At 39.9% G+C, this 21,168-nt stretch overlaps 1 protein-coding gene across 6 annotated transcripts; it reads left to right on the plus strand.

Moving 5' to 3' along the window:
* The first annotated feature begins 371 nt into the window (after positions 1-371).
* On the plus strand, positions 372-20,232 carry HRH1 (histamine receptor H1). 6 transcript variants are annotated; one of them, XM_054216723.1, is made up of 5 exons: positions 372-484; positions 1,651-1,748; positions 5,838-5,893; positions 12,428-12,621; positions 14,130-20,232. In XM_054216723.1, exon 5 carries the CDS (start codon positions 14,244-14,246, stop codon positions 15,660-15,662), a length of 1,419 nt encoding a protein of 472 aa, XP_054072698.1. In that variant the 5' UTR covers positions 372-484; positions 1,651-1,748; positions 5,838-5,893; positions 12,428-12,621; positions 14,130-14,243; the 3' UTR covers positions 15,663-20,232. The 6 variants fall into 6 exon arrangements, with proteins under 6 accessions (XP_054072698.1, XP_054072694.1, XP_054072697.1 ...); XM_054216719.1 differs by lacking the exon at positions 5,838-5,893; XM_054216722.1 differs by lacking the exon at positions 5,838-5,893 and having other exon boundaries at positions 14,173-20,232.
* Positions 20,233-21,168: the final 936 nt, after the last annotated feature.

A 21,168-nucleotide genomic window follows, 5' to 3' on the forward strand; every position in this document is an offset into this window, starting at 1 on the left:
GGCGGCGGCTGCCGCAGCCCCTCCACGGCGGAACTCCGGGGCCGCGGGGGATTTCTCGGCTGGGGACGGGGCGGGGCGCCAGCGTCCCCGGGTGGCACTAGAGCCGGGGCGGGGGGAAAAGCCGCGGCGAGCGGAGCAGCAGGGCCGGGTCCCAGCCCTTCGTCGGAGAGCGGCTGCAGGCAGAGCCCAGCTCTTCCCCCGGCAGCGCAAGACCGGCGAAAGAAGAGCGAAACCGGCCGTGCAGCTGCCAGCTCCGCACCGGCGGGGCGGGGCAGCCCACCCCGCCCCCGGCCCTGCCCCGCCGGGGACGCGGCTACCGCCGGGGGACAGAGGAGAGGAGAGGAGAGGAGAGGAGAGGAGAGGAGAGGAGAGGAGAGGAGGGGAGCGGCGAGGAGCGCGGCTACCGCCGTCCCGTGAGAGCCGCGCACCGCCCAGCCCGGGCTTCCTGCGCCCGCCCGTCCCCGCTCTCCTCCGCGCTGTGCCGGTGAGTGACCGACCCGGGGAAGGGGACGAGAGGGAGCCGGGGCGAGGGGAGAGCGGCGGCATCTTCACCCCGGAGACGGGAGGGGAGCGGCGGGGAGGCTGCCGACCCCCGGCCCCGCTCATCCCAGTCTGGGCGGGCAGCGCTGAGCGCAGGGAGGAGGGCTGGGGGAAAAGAAAAGAACAACAAAACAACCCACTTCATTTATAACAGCCCTTCCTAAGCATTACTTAAGAACACTTTGCAGAAGTTGGCTGCTCCTGATCCGACTCGCCCTAGCTAATAGCTGGGAGCGTTGCTTTCGCCCGCAGCACAGCCCAGGGTGGCACAGGGGGCCGCGGAGCAAAGGACCTCCCATGCCAGCAGACATAAATAGGCTGAATACATCCAAGTCGCACAAAGCTGATTTCCCCCCCACGCCCGAGGAAAAAAAAAAAAAAAAGGTGCAGCAATACAAGAAGCTTTCTTCCCCAGAGGACGCTTGCGCCAGTTGCAGACCCGACAGGGACAAAGGGTGCCCGATAAAGGGCCTGCCCGCGGCCCCGGGCAGCGGCGAGGGACCCCAGCCGCTACGGGCCAGCACAGGAAAGAGCCTGAAGATGATGTTCTGATGAGAGGAAGGAAGGGAAGGAAAATGATGGATAAAATCCAGATTCTCCATTATACTTAATGGTCACACTGACTACTTGAATGAAGAAGGTTAGGGTGAATTTCTGTTTACCCGCAAAATATTTATGCCCTTATTTTAAGCATCTTTCTTTTGACAAATAATAAGTATCCATGAAAGAGTACATAGCGAAGAAAAGGAGGGAGGGGTTGTTTTCTTGTTTTAAGGAAGAAATAGCAATTTGCCTGAAATCAAGCAATTTGCCTTTAACCCTCAGCCCTTTCTGAAGGCAAGCGTGCTTTTGCATGCAGGTGAGGAAAAATCCTAGATGCATTTTCCATAGAGATCTTGTGGCATTTCTCAAATACAGTAAAGTCCACCACATCCTGAGGGGGGACAATGGGAGCAGGGGGGTATAGCAGGGACATAACCTGCTCTAAAACTATACCGTGGGCCATTCTTCACATAGCCTCCCCAGCCTTTCCTTTACAGACACTGAGCAGGAATGATGGAGAGGAATCAGGCTTCTTGGATAAGCTGTTCTAAACTGTTTACTTTCAAGGCGCCAGGCTCTCTAGCTGCAAGAGACCTTCAGCTCCACCTGTTCATCTTAGCCATCTGTTTAATTCAAGAGTCAACATTAGAACTGCTTGGAGAAAGGTAGGAGGTTGTTTAAATCAGATATCTATGTATTTAAAAAAAAAGAAATGGGAAGACTTTGGACATTCAATGGGTTATTGCTAAAATATTAAGGAACTCATCATATTACTACAGTAAGGTTACCAGATGTTTAAAGAGACTGATAATTCAACATATATTCTAAATTAGAAACAAAAAAAAATTATTTTGTACATTAACATATCTAAGTGAGCTGAAACCAAACCTTTTAGTAACGCGGTTTACTTTTGTTAACAGTGCAAGGAGACAGTAAGTCCTCACACCCATTAGGATTTCTAAACTTGTGCTTTTTTCTGCTGAAGTCTTTCTTACAGCTTAAAAGCACCGAAAGTTCACTTGGGTTGAAATTAATTTTGGTAAATCCCTGAAGAAATTTCATATTGATCATCACTTCAGTAGCTTGGGGGCGGGTGGGGTGGGGAGAGAGTCACAATATTAATCGGATTTTCTTTGACTCTAAAGGGTTGTCTGTTTTATAAAATGTTAATACTACTACTCTGTGGGTTGTTTCTTTTAATAGAGCCTAATAAAGTATTAGGATGACATTTTCTATTACAAATTGCAATATTAGTATGACCATGAACTAGTTTGTGCTTATCCTGACCAGATACTAACTCTGGGGCAAGGGGAGTTCTAAGATTTTTCTAAGACTTTTTCCTTCTTGTGAAGAATAGCAACATTGGATTCTTCGATATCTATACTAAAAGCTGGAGAAAAGAGAGAACATCTTGAAGGATGCGAATCTAACTTGAGAAATCCATCTCTGTTAAGCTAAATTACATTTACTGTAAAGCAGTAAGTTTACTCCAGATCTAGCAGTTCCTCAGAATTCAGAGAAGTTATTCATAGATGGTTTCGTCAGGCTTCACAAGTGGCTAACGTAGTCTCTATCAGACAACGAAGCTTCCTTTATCCAAACCCAGTTCTTTCTGTTGGAAACTATTAAACTGCATAGCAAATAGATATAGTACTGGGGTATAAAACCTCAACATTTAAAAGGACTAAGAACTCTTGTTTACATACATTATGTATTATTTTTTGGCTAGTGAAGCTCCAGATTCACCGAGTCACTTGGAAAGAAACAGACAGACCTAGATATTTGAATGACTGGTTGAGTTACATTTTAAAAAGTTAATGGCATTTCTTATGCAGAAAGATTAAAACCAGCTAGTTTTACAGTTAGTCAAGGGTTGGAGTAAATAGTAATATAAGGCGGAATCCAAAAAACTACATATTTTTTGCTATCCATGTATGAAAGATGTCCTGTTTCCGTGAGTTGGATTAATGGATTGCAATAACAGAACAGATCCGCAGTCACTGTGGCTGCTCAGCTTTAAAGGCACCGCTAAACTGGAAAATTTCCCTCATTTATAAGAGATTTTACAGCTAGTGGTTTTGCTTACTACATTGAAGCGCAAAAGAGTTTTCATCTGTTACAACAGTTATTAAATAGGTCTAACACCTATAGAAAAAATCTCTTTTTACAGAAAGGGAATAGAGTAGAGAAGATAAGGCTTCTCTAGTACCGCACTACTTAATAGCACTTAAATATTGGTTTGTAAGAGATCACATTGATAATGAACTAGATGATGCTGCTGATGTTTAGGCTAGCAGGGAAAATTAACACTATATCTGGAAGCTTTAGGAATCCAGTCATGATGGGGTTTTCCCCACTATCTCTGGGCAACAATAATCCATATATGGGAAACACTAACACAGGAATAAAGCTGGTTTATTGCCATGGAAAAACTGACATTTAGTCCAACTTAAACCAGAAAGTTGAGACACTGGAAGAAGAGTTTAATAGAAGTCCGAGCTTACATTTTGAAGGCCAGAACATTCTTTGGAATGCGTCCATCTTCTGTTAGCTCTTTTGGTTTTAATGCTCATGAAATATAGGACCAGTGTTAAAAAGTTCTTCTACAGAGGCATCTGGACAGGCTGGATCGAAGGGCTGAGGCCAATTGTATGAGATTCAACAAACAAGGCCAAGTGCTGGGTGCTGCACTTGGGTCACAACAACCCCATGCAGCGCTACAGGCCTGGGGGAGAGTGGCTGGAGAGCTGCCCAGTGGAAAAGGACTTGGGGGTGTTGTTCAACAGCCAGCTGAATATGATCCAGCAGTGTGCCCAGGTGGCCAAGAGCATCCTGGCCTGTATTAGCAATAGTGTGGCCAGAGGACTTGGCCAGTGATCATCCCCCTGTACTGGGCACTGGTGAGGCCCCACCTCGAGTGCTGTGTCCACTTTTGGGCCCCTCACCACAAAAAAGACATTGAGGTGCTGGAGCGTGTCCAGAGAAGGGCAATGGAGCTGGTGAGGGGTCTGGAGCACAAGTCTTGTGAGGAGCGGCTGAGGGAGCTGGGGGTGTTCAGCCTGGAGAAAAGGAGGCTGAGGGGAGACCTTCTTGCTCTCCACAACTCCCTGAAAGGAGGGTGTAGCCAGGGGGTGTCAGTCTCTTCTCCTAAGGAACAGGCGATGGGACAAGAGGAAATAGCCTCAAGTTGTGCCAGGGGAGGTTTAGACTGGATATTCAGAAAAATTTCTTCACTGAAAGTGTTGTCAAGCCTTGGAACAGGCTGCCTAGGGAAGTGGTTGAGGCACCATCCCTGGAGGTATTTAAAAGACAGGCAGATGTGGTGCTTAGAGATATGGTTTAGTGATTTTTTTTGTCGGAGTTAGGTTGATGGTTGGACTAGATGGTTTGAAAAGGTCCCTTCCAACCTAGGCAATTCTATGATTCTATATTTAGAAAGAGTTAGTCTCTAGCTTCTCATAATATAAAGAGAATTCAATTATATCCCTACTAAGCTGCACTAAAATTGCCTGAGAATAATAATGATCTTAGCTCGTTAAAGGCTTAAACTTGCAGGTCCTACAATTCTGGTCTTAACCTCCCATATATTTCAGTAGTGAGCATTGCCTGACCCGCATGTTACGTGTAGTCTTCAGAGACATGCCGTTTCACAGTCATGGTAAATAGTAAGTAGTGTTTCTGTAGCCAAGGTTCTGTCAGTAGTTGAATGACAAGCGATATTTAATAACTTTCCTGATGCTGTTCCCTGCAGCTCTCATATTAATCATACAGGCCAGATATTAAGTTCCCCCTCCCCTAGAAGAAAGGGGCGAGGGAGGATCTGGAAAGACCTGGTAAAGCTCAGGGAAGCTAAAGTAGAGGACTGAAAAAGGAAAACGTCACGGCTTTGGCACAAAGCAGGATGTATTAAAAGGCGCAGGAAGATAACTTTCTTATACTTTTCCTTTGCTTTCCATGCCTGCTTTCAACTACTGATTTATGTCTCCAGGAGCTACAAAACACAGTTGCATATGCATCAGTATTGGGACGATGAAAATTCAAATAAGCAGAATGTGATTTGGAGTACACAAACGCCAGTGTAGAGATATCAAAGACATATATGCTCTGTCCTTAATTATGCATGGAAAAATAATGCTCTCAAAGAGTCAATTCTCAGTCTAAAATAACGCTAAGAACCCAGAACAGTGTCATTAAACAGTAGCTTCTAATTCTCAGAACTCTTATTCATTTAGACTTTCAACACTATTTGTGAGTTCTAAAGAGAAGAAACAGAAAAAAGATGACATGCAGGGAAACCAGTACCATAAATACAGAAGGGAAAAAAATTCTGAAGGCACTTATACATGAACAGTATGTGAAATCTGAGAGTAGTAACTATAAACTGTTTATAGATAAGAGCATACCCAGAGTAAGATTGCATGCCACAAGTGGTAACCATTCTTTAAAGAATAAAATATTATTAAAAATATCTTTCCTCTCTACTACTATTCACTAACCCTTGACTAGTTATATACATTTTAGGAGAGTGTTTCCAGTCCTAACCACTCTATACCAAAAATCAAACTTCACAAGACTGAATTCAGTTTTGGTGTTTAGCTTCCTATCTTGGCATGGCCTCTTCATATTTAGAGTAAAGCATTACTTAGCATTGAATTGTGTGCTTATCCATGCAAATTAATTAGGACATACTTGCTCATGTAAATAAATGCTACTATTGCAGTATTTTCTGTTCACAGAAGGTTTTCTTTACACAGGAATATGTTTTAGATGCACATTAAACTTCAATTCTTGGGTACCTTACATAGTAAAGGTAACTGTCTTTTTTGAGCAAATATTTGATTTTTGCTGTACATTGCATGTTATTAGTTTTGTGAACACTTCCTTAGACTAACACGTTTGCATTTTGGACTCAGTTTCCATTTTTGACAAGATTGTCACTCGTCCATGAATATGCCTTCCAATCATCACTTTCTAAGGTTTATTTGGGTTTTTTTAATATACTGTAAACAATACCTAATATATACTTCCGGGTTCACATATTCTCAGCATCATACATGAACCATACAGTAGAAGTTTTATTTGTTGTCATCTGGGGAGATCAAATAATTGACTTTATAAAAAAAAAAGAAAAGCAGAACACAGAGACACTAGAACACGTAGCAAATATCAAAACCAGAATGAAGTTTTCTGCAGGACACACTGCCCTGTCTCACAGCAAAGAGCTTTGACAGTACTCTGGTTACACTAATGACAGCAAGAACCTCCACAGGAGTATTTCTATGATCAGTCTTCACTCAAGAACTGCCCTTACAGTGTGAGTTATGTTTTGAAAACAGCCTCTTGTATTTGGCAGTGCCCAAGAACAGAAACATAAGATCAGATGGAAGGATGCAAAGTTAGTATAAGCTTAAACTAGATAACTGGGTTGGATTAGATTTGTTTCAGAATATTTCTTTTACAAGTTTTTTCTCCACATAGAGAAGTCATAAGCAAGTAGACTTAAATCATAAATCATGATTTTCATGCCAGATGGCTTCAAATCAGTACCCCTGTGTAGGCACAACTCCAATAAAAAGCATCTCAAACTTTCAATTGCTTGAGAGTAAAGCTGCAATTGTACCACGAAGTCATAAGCTTCCATATTTTACAGAAATAATTTGCTTTTGATACATTATAATAGTTTGTCTGGTTCCCCTGCAGTGATATGCATTCATAGTGGCATATAATATAACTTCTCAACTAAGTTGGAAAGTGACTGACCCCCTGCCATGCCACAGAAGTATGATAGTTAACTCTGAGACTAACTGAATTCCTCCCACGTACGAGAAGGACAGCATGCTATTTTAAAGTGGAAAGAGTAGAAGATCAGCAAAGGTACGCTACTGTAGTATCCCAAGCAGAACTGTCTACACAGTCGTTTTGGATTGTGGTTTTGTTTTTTTTTTTTTTTTAAATGACCCCTGAGAAATTTGTCAGTGGTAAAATGAGCATGTTTGTTCTCACTGTACAAAATGAAAAGCTGAGTTTTCCTTCCTGCCCCCCACCAGAAATCCAACAGCAACACATGCACTTAGTTGTTACCCAAAGATATCAGATTGCAAAGCGAGAGGAAGATTAAAGATAGGATCCAGTACAGTATTCTTAATCCACTTAAGAGAACAGTATGCCAGTAAGGGGGAGGTGGGGGGAGACGGTCAGAACACCAACGGAGCCAGATATTTCTGAAAGAGACAAGTCTTTTCACAAGCAGACACAGTACAGCATCTTAATCAAGATTTGTGCTCAGACAGTGCAGTGGTGACTCAGATTCAAATAATTTCCTCACAAAGTTCAGTGCTTGTTATAATAAGCTAAAGACTTGGGATGAGAAGAATAACATGACTGTATATAATGATTTGTGTTATTCATGCTAAAACTATTTCAGAAGGCTGTGGAGGTCTAAATTTTTGTTGGCAGATAGCTAAAATTGTAGATAATTTCATTCCTACTAAAGCCAGGACCCCCAGACAAATAACAGCATAAAGATCAGCAATCAGAAAAATCTCTGTTGACAGCAGCATGTAGCCTGCCAATTGATTGATGCATGTGGCTGGGGAAGCAACTGCTATGATTCTATAAAAACTAAAATCTGAAAATATCAAGTATAATCTACAAGCCCCAAGATGAACTTTCACTTATATTTTCAAATCTTTCAGCCTGCCCAGACATTTTCTTGCTCTTTGAATTATCCCTCACTTAAGGAAACCATATGCAATATTTCCTCAATTAAATAAAAGCAGAAGTATTTATTTGCAATCCTGACAGCCTGTACCCTAATATCCAGATACACAAATAAAAAATAGCAAGAGCGCAGTAGAATCACTAGACTGAAAAGAAAATATCCTTACATAATCAAGTTACAAACTCAGTATATCATACAGTTATAATTATAAATACATTTTTTCCTCCTTGAAGACTTCAAGAATTTAGTTAAAAACTTCAAGTTCCCTTCACAATAGGCTCTGCATCGTCTTTTGGTTGTTCATAAGGTGTGCTTGCTATCCTTAGAACATCACGATCCAAGTTAGAGAAATAAGGATAAATTTGATGTCACAGACCAGACCGCAGCTAAGCAATATAGCTCCTGTATGAAAGGGCCTTGCTCTAGTCCCTTTGCAATACTGCATTAAGTGGTCCCCCACTCACTGCTCTCAGCACGAGAGGACCATTCACAGTGTACTGCACATTCAGGATAAATGGATTCAAGGATACTTCAGTTAAAGTAGTTTAAAATGAGTTGTCATGTGCGTTCCTAGAGATAATTGAATAAATATATCTTAGGAGTGTGGATCTAACCACGTTACTCCTGCTCTGCTTTGTCCTTGCTCTGAAACTGTACAGCCTATTCATGATAACGTTTAGGCAAATCACTGAAACCAGGAGGGGAAAAAGAACTGCAGTAATTATAGCATGGGACCATCCATTCTCTTTGGAAGTGAAAATGTGGAGAAGGCTTCAGAAACAGCCTGCTTGTCTTTACCTCCCCAGGAACAGTACTGTTGCCAGTCACCCTGGCACACTGAAGGCCTGCACCAGGGCATCCAACTCCTGAAATCAGTATGCACATCACTGATCCAACAACTCAGACAGCAAATTTCTCTCTGCAGTCTAGTCTGTAAAGCAGATTTCAGCACATCTGCAATAATGTCCATCTGCTAATTAGTTCTGGCCACATTTTTCCCCGACAGCATTTACATCAAGAACCACTGAAAATTCTCTGCCACCAAATGCATGCAATACAAGTTTATGCAAAACTAGGCAGCCAGGTGTCCAAATCTGTTGGTTAAGAGTTTCTTCACACAAAGGAAGAGTCATAATCAAAATAAGGAATTAAAGTATTTATATATCAGGCTGGGTTATTTGTTCACATAGTAAAAGATTCATTTATAACTCTAGCTGCTCTTAAAATAGGTATGTGGGGGGAAGAGAACAATTTAGGAGAACTGAAAAAATTTCACTGGTCAGACACTAAAGCTTCAGATTACATAGTCTTTTTGTTTCAGACTACCTAGAAGTACTCAAGCATAGACAGAATCCAGTCTTTCCTTTCATAACAGTAGACACTTTTCTAAACAAAAAGAGCTGGTCCTTCCTGGACTGAGATACTGGGTCACTTGAATGGGAACAACAAGCAGGTTATCAAGTTTTTCCTTTACTGTTCATCAAAAACACTCCTTGAATATTGGCAGGCATTGCCTAGGGATTGTTTTCTTACAAAGAAATAAATAAATCTTTGACAGAAAAATTAATGAAACCTCTAGTGTGTTAATCACTTTCAACACCTAAAGAATAATTTAAAAAAATCACTAGAAACAAATAGGTTTCTTAAGTACAACATAGTCAACACAAGTCATCTGAAATCAAATCTTACCTTCTGCCTTGAACTTAGCCCAATAAACAAGAATTTTGTTCTAGCCTAGCCTTTCCTATTGTAGCTGTAGTTTCTTTAAAACCTATCCCTAAGAGATATGCCAACATCTGTTTCTAGAAACTTACTCACACTTAGTCAGGGCTTAATAGATTGCACCTGCACTAATGAGTCAGTAAGGCATCCACTTAGCATCTCCCAGTAGATCCTTGTTCCTTGGAAGAATTATCACTGTTGATACAATAACAAACAAATCACAATTGCTGATTTTCCTTGTAGAAAAAGCTCTTCACAGACAGTAAAAGTTAAAGAAGGCATCTCATGGTGAGGTCAGGGTTTAGAAATTCCAAAGAGCTATGCAACATCTTAGGCTGATTGTTTTCATTAAAATCTGTTCTGTATTAGTGAGCTTTGGCTCAGTGTAATGAGTTAGACCATCTAAATATTAAAAGACATTTATTCAATATTATTACAGTCCCTCTACTGGGAACTGAGTTACAGATAAGGTATTAAACCAGTAGCTCCTGAACAGCGGTACATATACCACAAACAGTCTACAGCCACTACAAAATGGTGTGTGCCTCAGTGAAGAGCAAGAAGCTGCTACTGCAGTGCTCTCATGATGACTAACTGCTGATGATGTTTAGTACCATCACTACTAATGATGATGGTAGGAAGTTTAAGAAAAAAATTTGTGGATTACAGTCTTCCCTAGAGCACAGAAGAGGTGATCAGTGAATGTCTTAATATGGAGCAAGTCTTATTATTTTCTAGTTATCTTCCATTGGACAAAGTTTTGTGGCAAAAAGAGTGGCAATCGTGTAGGAGTTCAATGTAAGCTTAGTGGGCAAGACTGTGATATAAGGGCCAAAGCTCCAAGTACAGAGTGGTACTAGAGGGCACTGACCAATAACGTAACATTTCTGCAATTAAATGCAACTTCTGTGCATGCTATTTTGTGTGCAGTCACTTTTGCTTCTTAGGAGAAGCTTACTGTTTTCTCTTGTGCTGTTCTGTTGGGCTGTGTTGGAGAGGGATACGTAGGCCCTCTGCAACTTACTCCTTATCGACAAAGCACGGACACTGACGGGTGCAAGATGCACAGAGACTCCTGTGTTGGAAGCCTTCTTCAGGCCCCTAAAAGTTTCAAGAAAGTGACCAAATTCTGTTTCCTGTACACACATGAGTGTGGGATTGCAGTATGTCTGACACGCTGCTAAATGCCTATCATAACTTATTGTTAAGAATTCTGCATGATTGGAACGATCTCAGGCAGAAGCAGCAGCACCACATGGTGTTACATGCTAGGGAATGCAAAGAGACAGTTGCAAGGACTAGATCATACAAAGGCAACATTACATTTCTGCTCTATTCTAAGCATTTTGTGGCCTGCTCAATCTCTTTCTACATCTTTTTAATGGATACAGAAGTACCATTTGTCTTCAAAGAAAACTAGATAGGTAGGAAGTATGTGCTGGGTATACCACTTTCATGCTGAAGGTATGGACCCTCTTCCAGTTATCTCTTAGAGTGACTTCTTTTCTCATCAACATGCTCCAAACCATAAATTACCCAGAGCCTTAAAATACTGTCTTTTGCAGGAGAATACTCACAAAGTCAGGGTCGTAAAAGATCATACGTGAAGACCGCAAATTGTTCAATATGGAAAATGCAGTGTTACTATAAAGCTTCGATATCCTAATGCAGCCTCAAGATCTACTCACTCTAGACTAGGGCAAATGGTTCTTGCAAGCCTATTCCAGTGATTAATATTGTAGACAGTTGTTACTGAGTAGAGTCCCACTCCAGCCACATTAGACCCTATCATGTAAGTGGACTTACTACAATGAAAGATGTCAGAAGGTCAAAGCCAGACTAAGTTGCTTGCACTGCATTAAAGTTTGAAAAACAAAAAAATTAATTTCTAAACCAACGTAGCGTGTCTGAATGAATACAGACCCAAAGTCTAGACAGAAAAAAACATAGTCGTAGTCAGGACACTGTTTGGAGAGCGAGGGAGCCTTGGGCGATTTTAGATCTAACATTACTGTATGATGGTTAGCAGATCACTTCTTCAATTTCACTTTAAAATTTAATAGTACATGGCCAGCTCTCTAAAAAGCAGAGAAGATAAAATCCATCGGGGACTTTAAACTGCTCAAATGACATTGTGATGAAAATTATGTTACAAGACAGAATTATTATAAATATGGAGTGCCTGTTAGTATGTCTATTTTTAAAAGAGCAAATGCATTACCCTGAATTTTTCTTGTTAGAGTTCTCAAATGATTTGCATCTCCTGACATCATTCTCGGATTGTTATAGCCTGTATAAACTCTTCCAAAACAGAAAAGTAATCAAACTTTGTCTTTTATTAAAAGACATTTTAATAAAAGCCTTTTATTAAGAGACGTTTTAATAAAACTAGAGCATGAGTTGAAAAACTAGACCTTCATGCTTGCTTTGGAGCAGAAGTACTCCAGATGGAGTTCTGCAGGCTCCTTCCTAAATCCTACCCTATCTTACTGCAGCAGTAGTAAAGAGAATGTCTGGGAAGCAGTCAACACCATTTACTGTATCCTGCTCTATCTTTCATTCCACATGCAGTTCATAAATAACTGAGGAGAGCTGTGCAATCAGATGCCTGCCTTTGCTGTTATTCTTTCTGTTGAAGACTCAATGAAAGTTGCCTTCTCTCCCATAAATTTAGATGAAAATATGTGAGGGTGAAGATCAGTCATTTCTTTATGAGGTCCCTGAAGCAATTAACATAACTTCTTGTCTTGCCTGTGCCCCATATACTTAACTCCAGCAGAGAGGTTACAGTGTATAGCAGTGGAAACAAATACAATGACAGACTGGGATATAACCATTTCCCATCACCAGATACGTTGGTTTAAGATCCATGGAGTAATTTCTGTTCTTGTTCTCAAACAGATGCTTGAGGCCTCTCTGATCTTCTGACATCTGTGACTAGCTGTCACTGAAGAACTATGCATGACAGAACCTGAAGGCTATACAGGATTACAGAACACAGCTCCTGAGCTCGTACCTCACAGCGTATGTATTTCCTCTGCCTATGGATGCTGCTGCTACCAAGCACACATCTTCTTTCATAATACCAGGCGCTTGTAAGTAAAGCTTAAGGAAGAAGGAATTTGACCTCTTGTAAGAAAGCACACAAATATTTTAGCTTCAACCCTGATTACTGCAATAAGAAGAGATAAAGTTAGCATGAAATATTGAATTATTAACTAGTAACATTCAGCCTAAAAGACCCTATACTTAAATACATTTGAGAAGTTACAAGTTGCTTATTAATCCTGAAAAATCCTATTATTTTCCCTGAAATTTTATTAGTTTGTATTTGAAATAAAATAGGGCAACCATCTTTAAGTGTTTGAAATCTGTGTAAGCCTAAATTGGGTAGGAAGAGATTAGTCATTACCTATAATTTGAATGACTGCCTACCAGTGAAAACATGGGCACTGGCTGCAGCCTTAGTAATTATTTGCGACTCTCTATCAGCTGAAAGTGGATACTGGCTGAAGTCTTTTTATTGTTTGGAATACCTTGTCACTTGACCAGCTGGCAACTAAATCCCATACAGCCCCTCACTCTCTCCCCTCACAGTGAGATGAGGGAGAGAATCAAAAGAGTAAAAGTGAGACACCTTGTGGGTTGAGATAATTTAATAGGTAAAGCAAAGACCTCACGTGCAAGCAAAGCAAAACAAGGAATTCAACCACTGCTTCCCATGGGCAGGCAGGTGTTCAGCCATCTCCCGGAAAACAGGGCTCCAGCACATGTAACCATACTTGGGAAGGCAAACATCATCACTCCGAATGTCCCCTGCCTTCCTCCTTCTTCCCCCAGCTTTATATTGCTGAGCATGACACCATATGGCATGGAATATCCCTTTGGTCAGTCAGGGTTGGGTGTCCCAGCGGTGTCTCCTGCTGGTTTCTTGTGCACCCCCAGCCCACTCACTTGTGGGGTGGTGTGAGGAGGAGAAAAGGCCTTGGCTCCCTGTAAACCCTGCTCAGCAATAAGGGAAACACCCCTGTATTATCAGCACTGTTTGCAGCACAAATCCAAAACCTAGCCCAGTAGTGGCTACTGTGAAGAAAATTAATTCTATCCCAGCCAAAGCCAGAACACATATGATACCCTATTATTGGTGGATAATTAAATTCAATTCCTGTATTCTCAAACTATTAGATGTAGATGTAAATAACCACTGGTTTGTTTAAAACTATTTAGTACAAAACATGTTAGTTTGCTTTTTATTAACACACCTTAAATTGGTTTGCCAATGTGTAGTTTATGTTACGGTTCATGATCAGCTATTTAATGAGATATAATAAATTAAAACAGTGAAGACTGAAATGTCTTCTCCAGACTCTAGGGTCAGAATTATATGAAGCCCCATGAAACACCTCTGCAAGCCATTTTGGATTGGTTTGTGGAGCTTGCTCCAGTACTTTTCATAGAGCACATCTGAAATTACCCCTATGTAAAAATACATTCATTATTTAGGAAAGTCCTAAAAGGGATGGTGCTAAACTGAAGCACAGATTACTTTTATTATTTTATTTTAGTACTACAGTGATTGAGCATATTTCTTTTTTTTCTATAGTTCTGGAAATAAAATTCACAAAGCAATCCATGTTTTCATCCAGGAGTGTAAACCAAGACTGAATTTCCAAGGCCTGGACATCTCTGATTTTCATTCTGTGTTCTTGTGCAAAAGATGTCAAAAAACTCAACAGACAACTCAACTAACCCTCACTCAGCTCCTCTAGGTCTGTTCCTGGGAAGCATTTCACTGACCACTATTGTCATGAATATATTAGTACTATGTGCTGTGAAAACTGAAAAGAAGCTGCAAACAGTTGGCAATTTATACATTGTCAGCCTCTCTATTGCAGATCTTATAGTTGGTGCAGCTGTTATGCCTCTGAATATTGTTTATCTCCTAAGTCATGTGTGGACTCTAGGCTTACCAGCCTGTTTGTTCTGGTTGTCAATGGATTATGTGGCCAGTACTGCATCCATTTTCAATCTCTTCATATTGTGCATTGACCGTTATCGTTCAGTTCAGCAACCACTGCAATATCTCAAGTATAGAACAAAAATGAGAGCATCGCTCATGATTCTGGGGGTTTGGTTGCTCTCTTTCATGTGGGTCATTCCAATCCTAGGTTGGCATGTTTTTGCTAATAATGGGGAAAGAAAAGTAGAAAAAAACCAATGTGAAACTGAATTCTCTGAAGTCACCTGGTTTAAAGTGTTGACAGCCATTGTCAATTTCTACATACCCTCTATAATGATGTTATGGTTCTACTATAAAATATTCAGAGCTGTTCGAAAACACTGTCAGCACCGAGAGCTCATCAATGGATCACGTCAGTCTTTCTCAGAAAAAAAACCCACACATCATAGTAAGAGGAAGGACAAGCAAAATATTTGCCTCCAAAAGCAAATCTTATATGAGAACAGCTCTACCAAAGACAAGCAAAGCTCCCCCCAGCCCAAAGATATGGAGGCAGCACTTCATTTCAGTGATCCTGACAAGTCTTCAGAGGCATTTGTTGCCAAGAATAATAGGGAAGTCGTTAAATGGAGCTGTTTTCCTCTCACCGCTGCCCAGCCTGAGCCAGATAAAGCTGAAAAGAAGCACGTGTGTGTAACAGAAGAGAACGAAAATGAAGAGGAGCCTTGCTCACAAGACAGTGACTTAAGTGATGCATCAGACAACCAGACTTTCACAGAGGTATCCTGTACACAGCACTCCAGTCCTAACCGTGAAAGAGCCTGCAGTCCTCAGGAAAAGACTGAGAACAGGGATGTCAAAGGACTGACTTACCTGAGGAAAACCTGGCAAAGTCTGCATGCCCATTCCAAAAGGCACATTCAAGGAGTGCATGGGAACAGGGAGAGGAAAGCAGCCAAGCAGTTAGGGGTCATAATGGCAGCCTTTATGCTGTGCTGGATTCCCTATTTTGTATTATTTATGGTAATAGCTTTCCAGGGCCATAAAAAATTTTCGGAATTACACATGTTCACTATATGGCTGGGCTATGTGAACTCCACCTTAAATCCATTCCTGTATCCTCTTTGTAATCAAAATTTCAAGAAGACATTCAAAAAGATCCTTCACATTCATTAACATCGGTCTGATTTTTTTGAGCTAAAAAGCAGCTCCGGTTTCAAAGACAAACACCATGGGTAAAGTAGATGACTTTGGAAAACTGTAATTTATAAACAAGTGTTAGTAAAAGTGTGAAATGTGCACTTAACATCTTTAACGCATTTGAAGAAGAACTAAGACAGATCAGGTATCTGAAAAACTCAGGGGCAATCTCAGAACTGTTACACTGTTGTACTCATTTTACAATTTGAGATTACCTATTTCTTCATGTAGAACAAAAACTGGAGATACAAATAGAGACCTTCAGTGATTATAAATTATTCAGCTACAGAAAAGGAAGAAATAGAATAATATTTCTGTGACTGGCCAAATATATTTTTCTCTTTCAACTTACTCCATTAAACACGGGAACACACTGCTTGTGAAGTGAGATCTGCAAGTGGAGGTACTTTGCGTAGTCAAAGAAAGAAGCTTCAACTGTTTAAAAAAGTCTACCGTTTATTTATAGCTTCCCTCAAATCGTAAACTTTTTTGAAATGTCAAGTCCTGTTGTAACCTACTGTATCTCTTTGATATCATGCTTGCTTCATTTATACCTGTATATGTTAACTTCACTGAAAAAAAAAATAGTGTTTTTATGTCCTAGAAATTTTGCTAAGACTTTCCATACTCAACATACTATCAGTATCTATTCAAGAGGGGTATGCTGTTGTTTCTAGACTTACAGAATGTAGTTGATTATAGACTACACATATTTTCATCTTCCTACAAATAACCTAAGCGTGTAGTGGCAATACTAATCCATATATCCTTATCTTGTAGGCAAACTCTTCCTACTATAATGAGGCAAATGCATGAGCAACAACTCAAGTTTGCAAAACAGAAAATAAAATACATGAAGTATGTTTACCTTTTTTATCCTTGATATTTAATTGCATTTTATAAATCATGCTGTAAATGCTGTAAAATATTTCAGGAGAAACACACAATAATAGAATACTCTAGGTTGGAAGGGATCTCAGGAAGACATCTCAGTGCAACCTACAACTTAAAGCTGGGCTGGCTTCGATACTACATCATGTTGCTCAGGGCCTCGTGAGCAAGCATCTGTAAAAACAGCTTCATCTGGAAAAGCTGGGAGGCAGCCTTCAAAGAGGAGTTTGCAGCTAACAGTCACTCTGCCAACTTTGAGCATTCATTTGCTCAGCCATTGATTTAACTGTTTCTAAGCACTAACTAATTCTCAAAACCAGACACACACTGTTATACAACAGGAATCAAACCCCTCTTACTAAGTGCGATCAGGTATAGATGTCTTCCCAAAGGAAGAAAATATAGTTCCATAGTGGCATATGTTGCATGAGCTAACTTACCAGGAAGCTGACAACTTCACAGAACAAATACACCAAAATAAAACAAAGAGTATACAGATTGGGGAGCAGAAAGGCAAATTGAGGCAGAGGAGATCTCAGACCCTATATTAGCTGAATATCTCAAGACCGCGCACCTCCTTGTTTGTGGCACACTGGTAAAGCATTCATTCCTATTCTTCTGCTATGGAACTCAGTGAATGTTTTGAGCAGACACTGTGGAGTATGTTAGTTTTAAGAAGAAATCCCAGAACCAGATAACTTCAACAGCTAAAGTCACATTTGCGTGTAATGGTGAGTTTATGTAAGTCTTTTCCATACATTTTGGGAAGGATGATTAGAGAGGCACCCTGAAGGTTCAACGTAAGAAGAATGTCCTCCCATTCATTGTGTTGTGCTGATGAATTTACCACTTCCTGAATGCTTTCTTGCTTCTGAAATTGCTCAGTTAGCTTAACAACAAAGTTCTGATGGGACTGGAACTCCTTCAATTGAGTACTGTAAAGAATTTGGTGGGATGAGTTGAAGGGATGTTCTGTGTAATACTTTCATTACATCAGAAGCAAAAAATGGTAGTTTAATGGTTGGAGGAGAAATTCTGAATTCCGTGTTCTTAATTAATGATCTTGAGATCTTAGAGTCTCTCTGTGCCATGTGTGCCTATTTTGTAAAGTGAATATGACAAGACTTACAGTAACAATGCAACACTTAGGATAACGTTTGCATGATGCTTACAAATTTCGGATATAATACACTAACTAAATGCAAACTATTATTATCCTCTGCCAGTTTTATTTCTCTGAATTAAACACCTGAATGTCAATAGTTGTACTTAAAGTATTCAATATTAAATGAAGCCCTAATATCTCTGCATTTGAATAAATTGGAAAAAAGTGTTAAAGGAATAAACTTAAATTCAGTCTATTTCAGTGTATCGTACAAGGTTCAGAGATTAGTTGACTTTCGTCTCAAGTAAGATGCAGGAAAAACTGCAATTAGGGAACTCAAATCTAGGAGAAAAAAAGGCAAAATACAGAGACAGAATATAGAAGCAGCAAAATTCATTCCAGAAGTCAGGCAGCTTTTTCACTGCAGGAGCACTATCTGCACAAGTAGTAAAATACGCCTTCTTTTGGACTACAAAGGAGCATCTTTTGAAACATATGCTCCAATACAGTGGCCTGTCACAAACAATTGCTCAGATTCACAGCCATTATGATCTTTTTTTCTATTATGACATGCAACAGCGATTCCAGCCAAAACGGTTGGTAATTTAGGTGATCCCTGAGGAAATAAAAAAGTAGCACACTAAGTCAGCTACAGTTATTAGTGTACACTGCTGAAACATGCTCACTCAAGGCTACTTAGAGTTATCAAGAAGTCTATCCTCTTGATCATGACAATTGCCTTTTCTGACTTTAAAATATATTAATACATGAAACAGCAACCTAAACAAAATAACTGAAAAATTGGTCTAAAAATTATGATTATTATAACAAGTACCTCTGGTACAATTAAAGAATATTCAAACACTGAACAGCTAAACCTAGGCGGAAAAAACTCCCTGAATATTTTTTCTCTCCCTTCATTTTTGTCCATAATCTTAGTGTAACTGTGTTAATAATAAAGACAGGAGAAGTTGTCATAGTAGGCTTCTCTGATGTGATAGCTATAGTAGATAATAATAAAATAGGAAAACGAGATACTGCCTATTTTAAACTTCCAATTAGCAAGGTACTTAACAGGAATTAACAGTTTATTTTACTGAATAGGCAATTCAAATGGCTCTGGATGTAAGAGAAGCAGAGGAAAGCAAGTTAGGGTAAGGAATGGAGAAGCCTACTACCACGCGGGGCCAAGCCTCAAGAGAATATTCCAGGTGTGGTTTCCTGTAAAATATTTTCAAGGTTTTCCAGTTAATAAACAAGGTCAGAGCATGGACAGCTTTAAGAGAACATAATAAATTTCTTGGAATGGCTTGGACCGAAGTTCTACTTTGATTAAGGTGTGGTGAGAAAACCAGCCTCACTTTTAAGAGGCAGAAAAATATATCCTCACATTTTTTTCTGTATCAATGGTGACATCTAGCGGGTATTGAGAACGATTCTGGGCTTCTGCATCAAATATCATGGAAGTTTATTAAAGGAGGGGTGCAATTACCAAGTGGATCCTGCCATCTAGTACATGTTTCTCTTCCCATATTATTTTCAGAAAATGTGTCACTCAATAAAGGAAATGTTAGTGTAGGTGCACATTTTGACTTCATTCCATCATCTAAAAGGACTCCATTACATTCTCTGTGAGACCACTTTGTGATGCACTTTGTGATAGCACAATAAATGAAAATGACTGAAAGATTCAGTTTAAAAATGTATTTCTAATCCTAAAATATTGATATAGAAGCACTGTAGACACCTCTGAATAGTCAGAAGAATTAGAAGATAAAAAGAACAATTAATGTTAACATTGTGTGACAAACAGCTCATGAAAACAGTTTAAACTCCTGATACCAAATTCCAAATTATCTTTAAAAATTATACATACCTGACACTAAAATAAATCATTTCTATGCAGTCAGCTTACAGTCTAAAATAGAAATATAAAAAATCAAATGTGAGATGCACACTCTATACATGCACAGACCCATGAGCACACATTCCAGGCTACAACAAAATTGTTGTTCAAGCTCTCCACCAGTTAAATAGTATAAGAGTTCCCACTGAAAGAGATGCACGTTTGTGTATGGTTAAAACCATATTGACATCTGGTAAGTCTAATAATGTTTCCATTGTAACAATATTTGTATCCCTTATCATTTTGCTTTGTCTACCAAGATATCTTGTGTTTAAACCCTCATATGTTTCAACTAAAATATGCCTTAAATGAAATACGCAGCACCCATTGCTACACATTGTCACTGTGTAAATAAAATGAATGCCTACTGTGTCATTAAATTTAACGCCTTGAGTAAAATCAAATGCCTTTTATTTTGATCAGGCGTAACTTAAGTCTTCAAAACCACCACTGTCAGACCTGGGACCTGAACTCAGGTCTCCTACCTGGCAATCTAATTTCATCCTCACTAGATGTGAATAATCCCTCAGCTCAGTTCTTTGAGGGGTAACAACTGTTTCTCCGTATCGTGTCAAAGTGCTCATAGAGGAGGCACCCGCCTGTGCTGGAGAAGTTAGTGACAATGCTCCCAGAAGTCTACCAACATGGCAACTGCACGACAATACCTTTTTCAGCGTACTCCTGCTTTCTTCCACTACCATTTGAGCATTCATTGCTACAACAGACTTTTAATTTTGCAGCGTCCCACTCTTGCAGCAGTAGCAGGTATACAGCATAGGACTACATGACTTCTGACAGTTCTTTTTGTAAATAAATTGATGGAATAGTTCTGCCAGGTTCTGCTTGCTTTTTGTGATCTTGTTCACTGAGAGTGTTGTATAAAATTCATTTAAATCATTAAATGGAAAGCACTATATAAACCTAAATAAATATTATTTTTATTAAAATTTATAACAGAATCTAATCTGAACTAAATAGTTCTGAGAAGTTATCTTCCCCAAAACACGAGTCCATATTCGCCAAGAATGGATGGGTTTGAATCTGCTTCGATTTTATTGTCATCAATTCCAGGATGATTTTCCCTTGCTTGGGGAAATTGAAAGTCCTCTCCATGGAAATACGTGCCAAAAACACCGAACAGATTTGTTCCTTGTTTTTAAAGGGCCGGTATTCTAGTTGATTACTATTCTCGTGTTTATTACAGACACTTGTATTTGCTCACAGGAAGATCTCACACGGTAAACCATACCTGCAACAATTGGTGAACTCCAGCATAAATCTCCAATTAACTTTGTTATAGCCACTCTCTTGAAGATCCGAGGCACAGAGAGACCTTTGACTGAAGCTGCCTCTTTCTCTTACATTGTAAGATTTCACTGCAGTGTGCTCATATGTATACTTCAGCAGTTTTGTGTGTAAATCTCAAGTTCATTTCGCAGGTCAGCTAGTCTGTATAAAAAATGAAAGACTGCAAGCCCATCAGATATATCTTCCATTTCTCTGAAGCTACAAGTGTTGTGCAGAAACGTAACTCCGAGGGTCTGATTTCTTTTCAAGTATGACATGTCTAGGTGAGATAA

This window comes from Rissa tridactyla, chromosome 10 (assembly GCF_028500815.1).
Source record: "Rissa tridactyla isolate bRisTri1 chromosome 10, bRisTri1.patW.cur.20221130, whole genome shotgun sequence".
Taxonomy (NCBI): Eukaryota; Metazoa; Chordata; class Aves; order Charadriiformes; family Laridae; genus Rissa; species Rissa tridactyla.

Coding starts and splice junctions, on each gene's coding strand:
- HRH1 (XM_054216723.1), top strand. CDS start 14,244: ATGTCAAAAAACTCAACAGACAACTCAACTAACCCTCACTCAGCTCCT.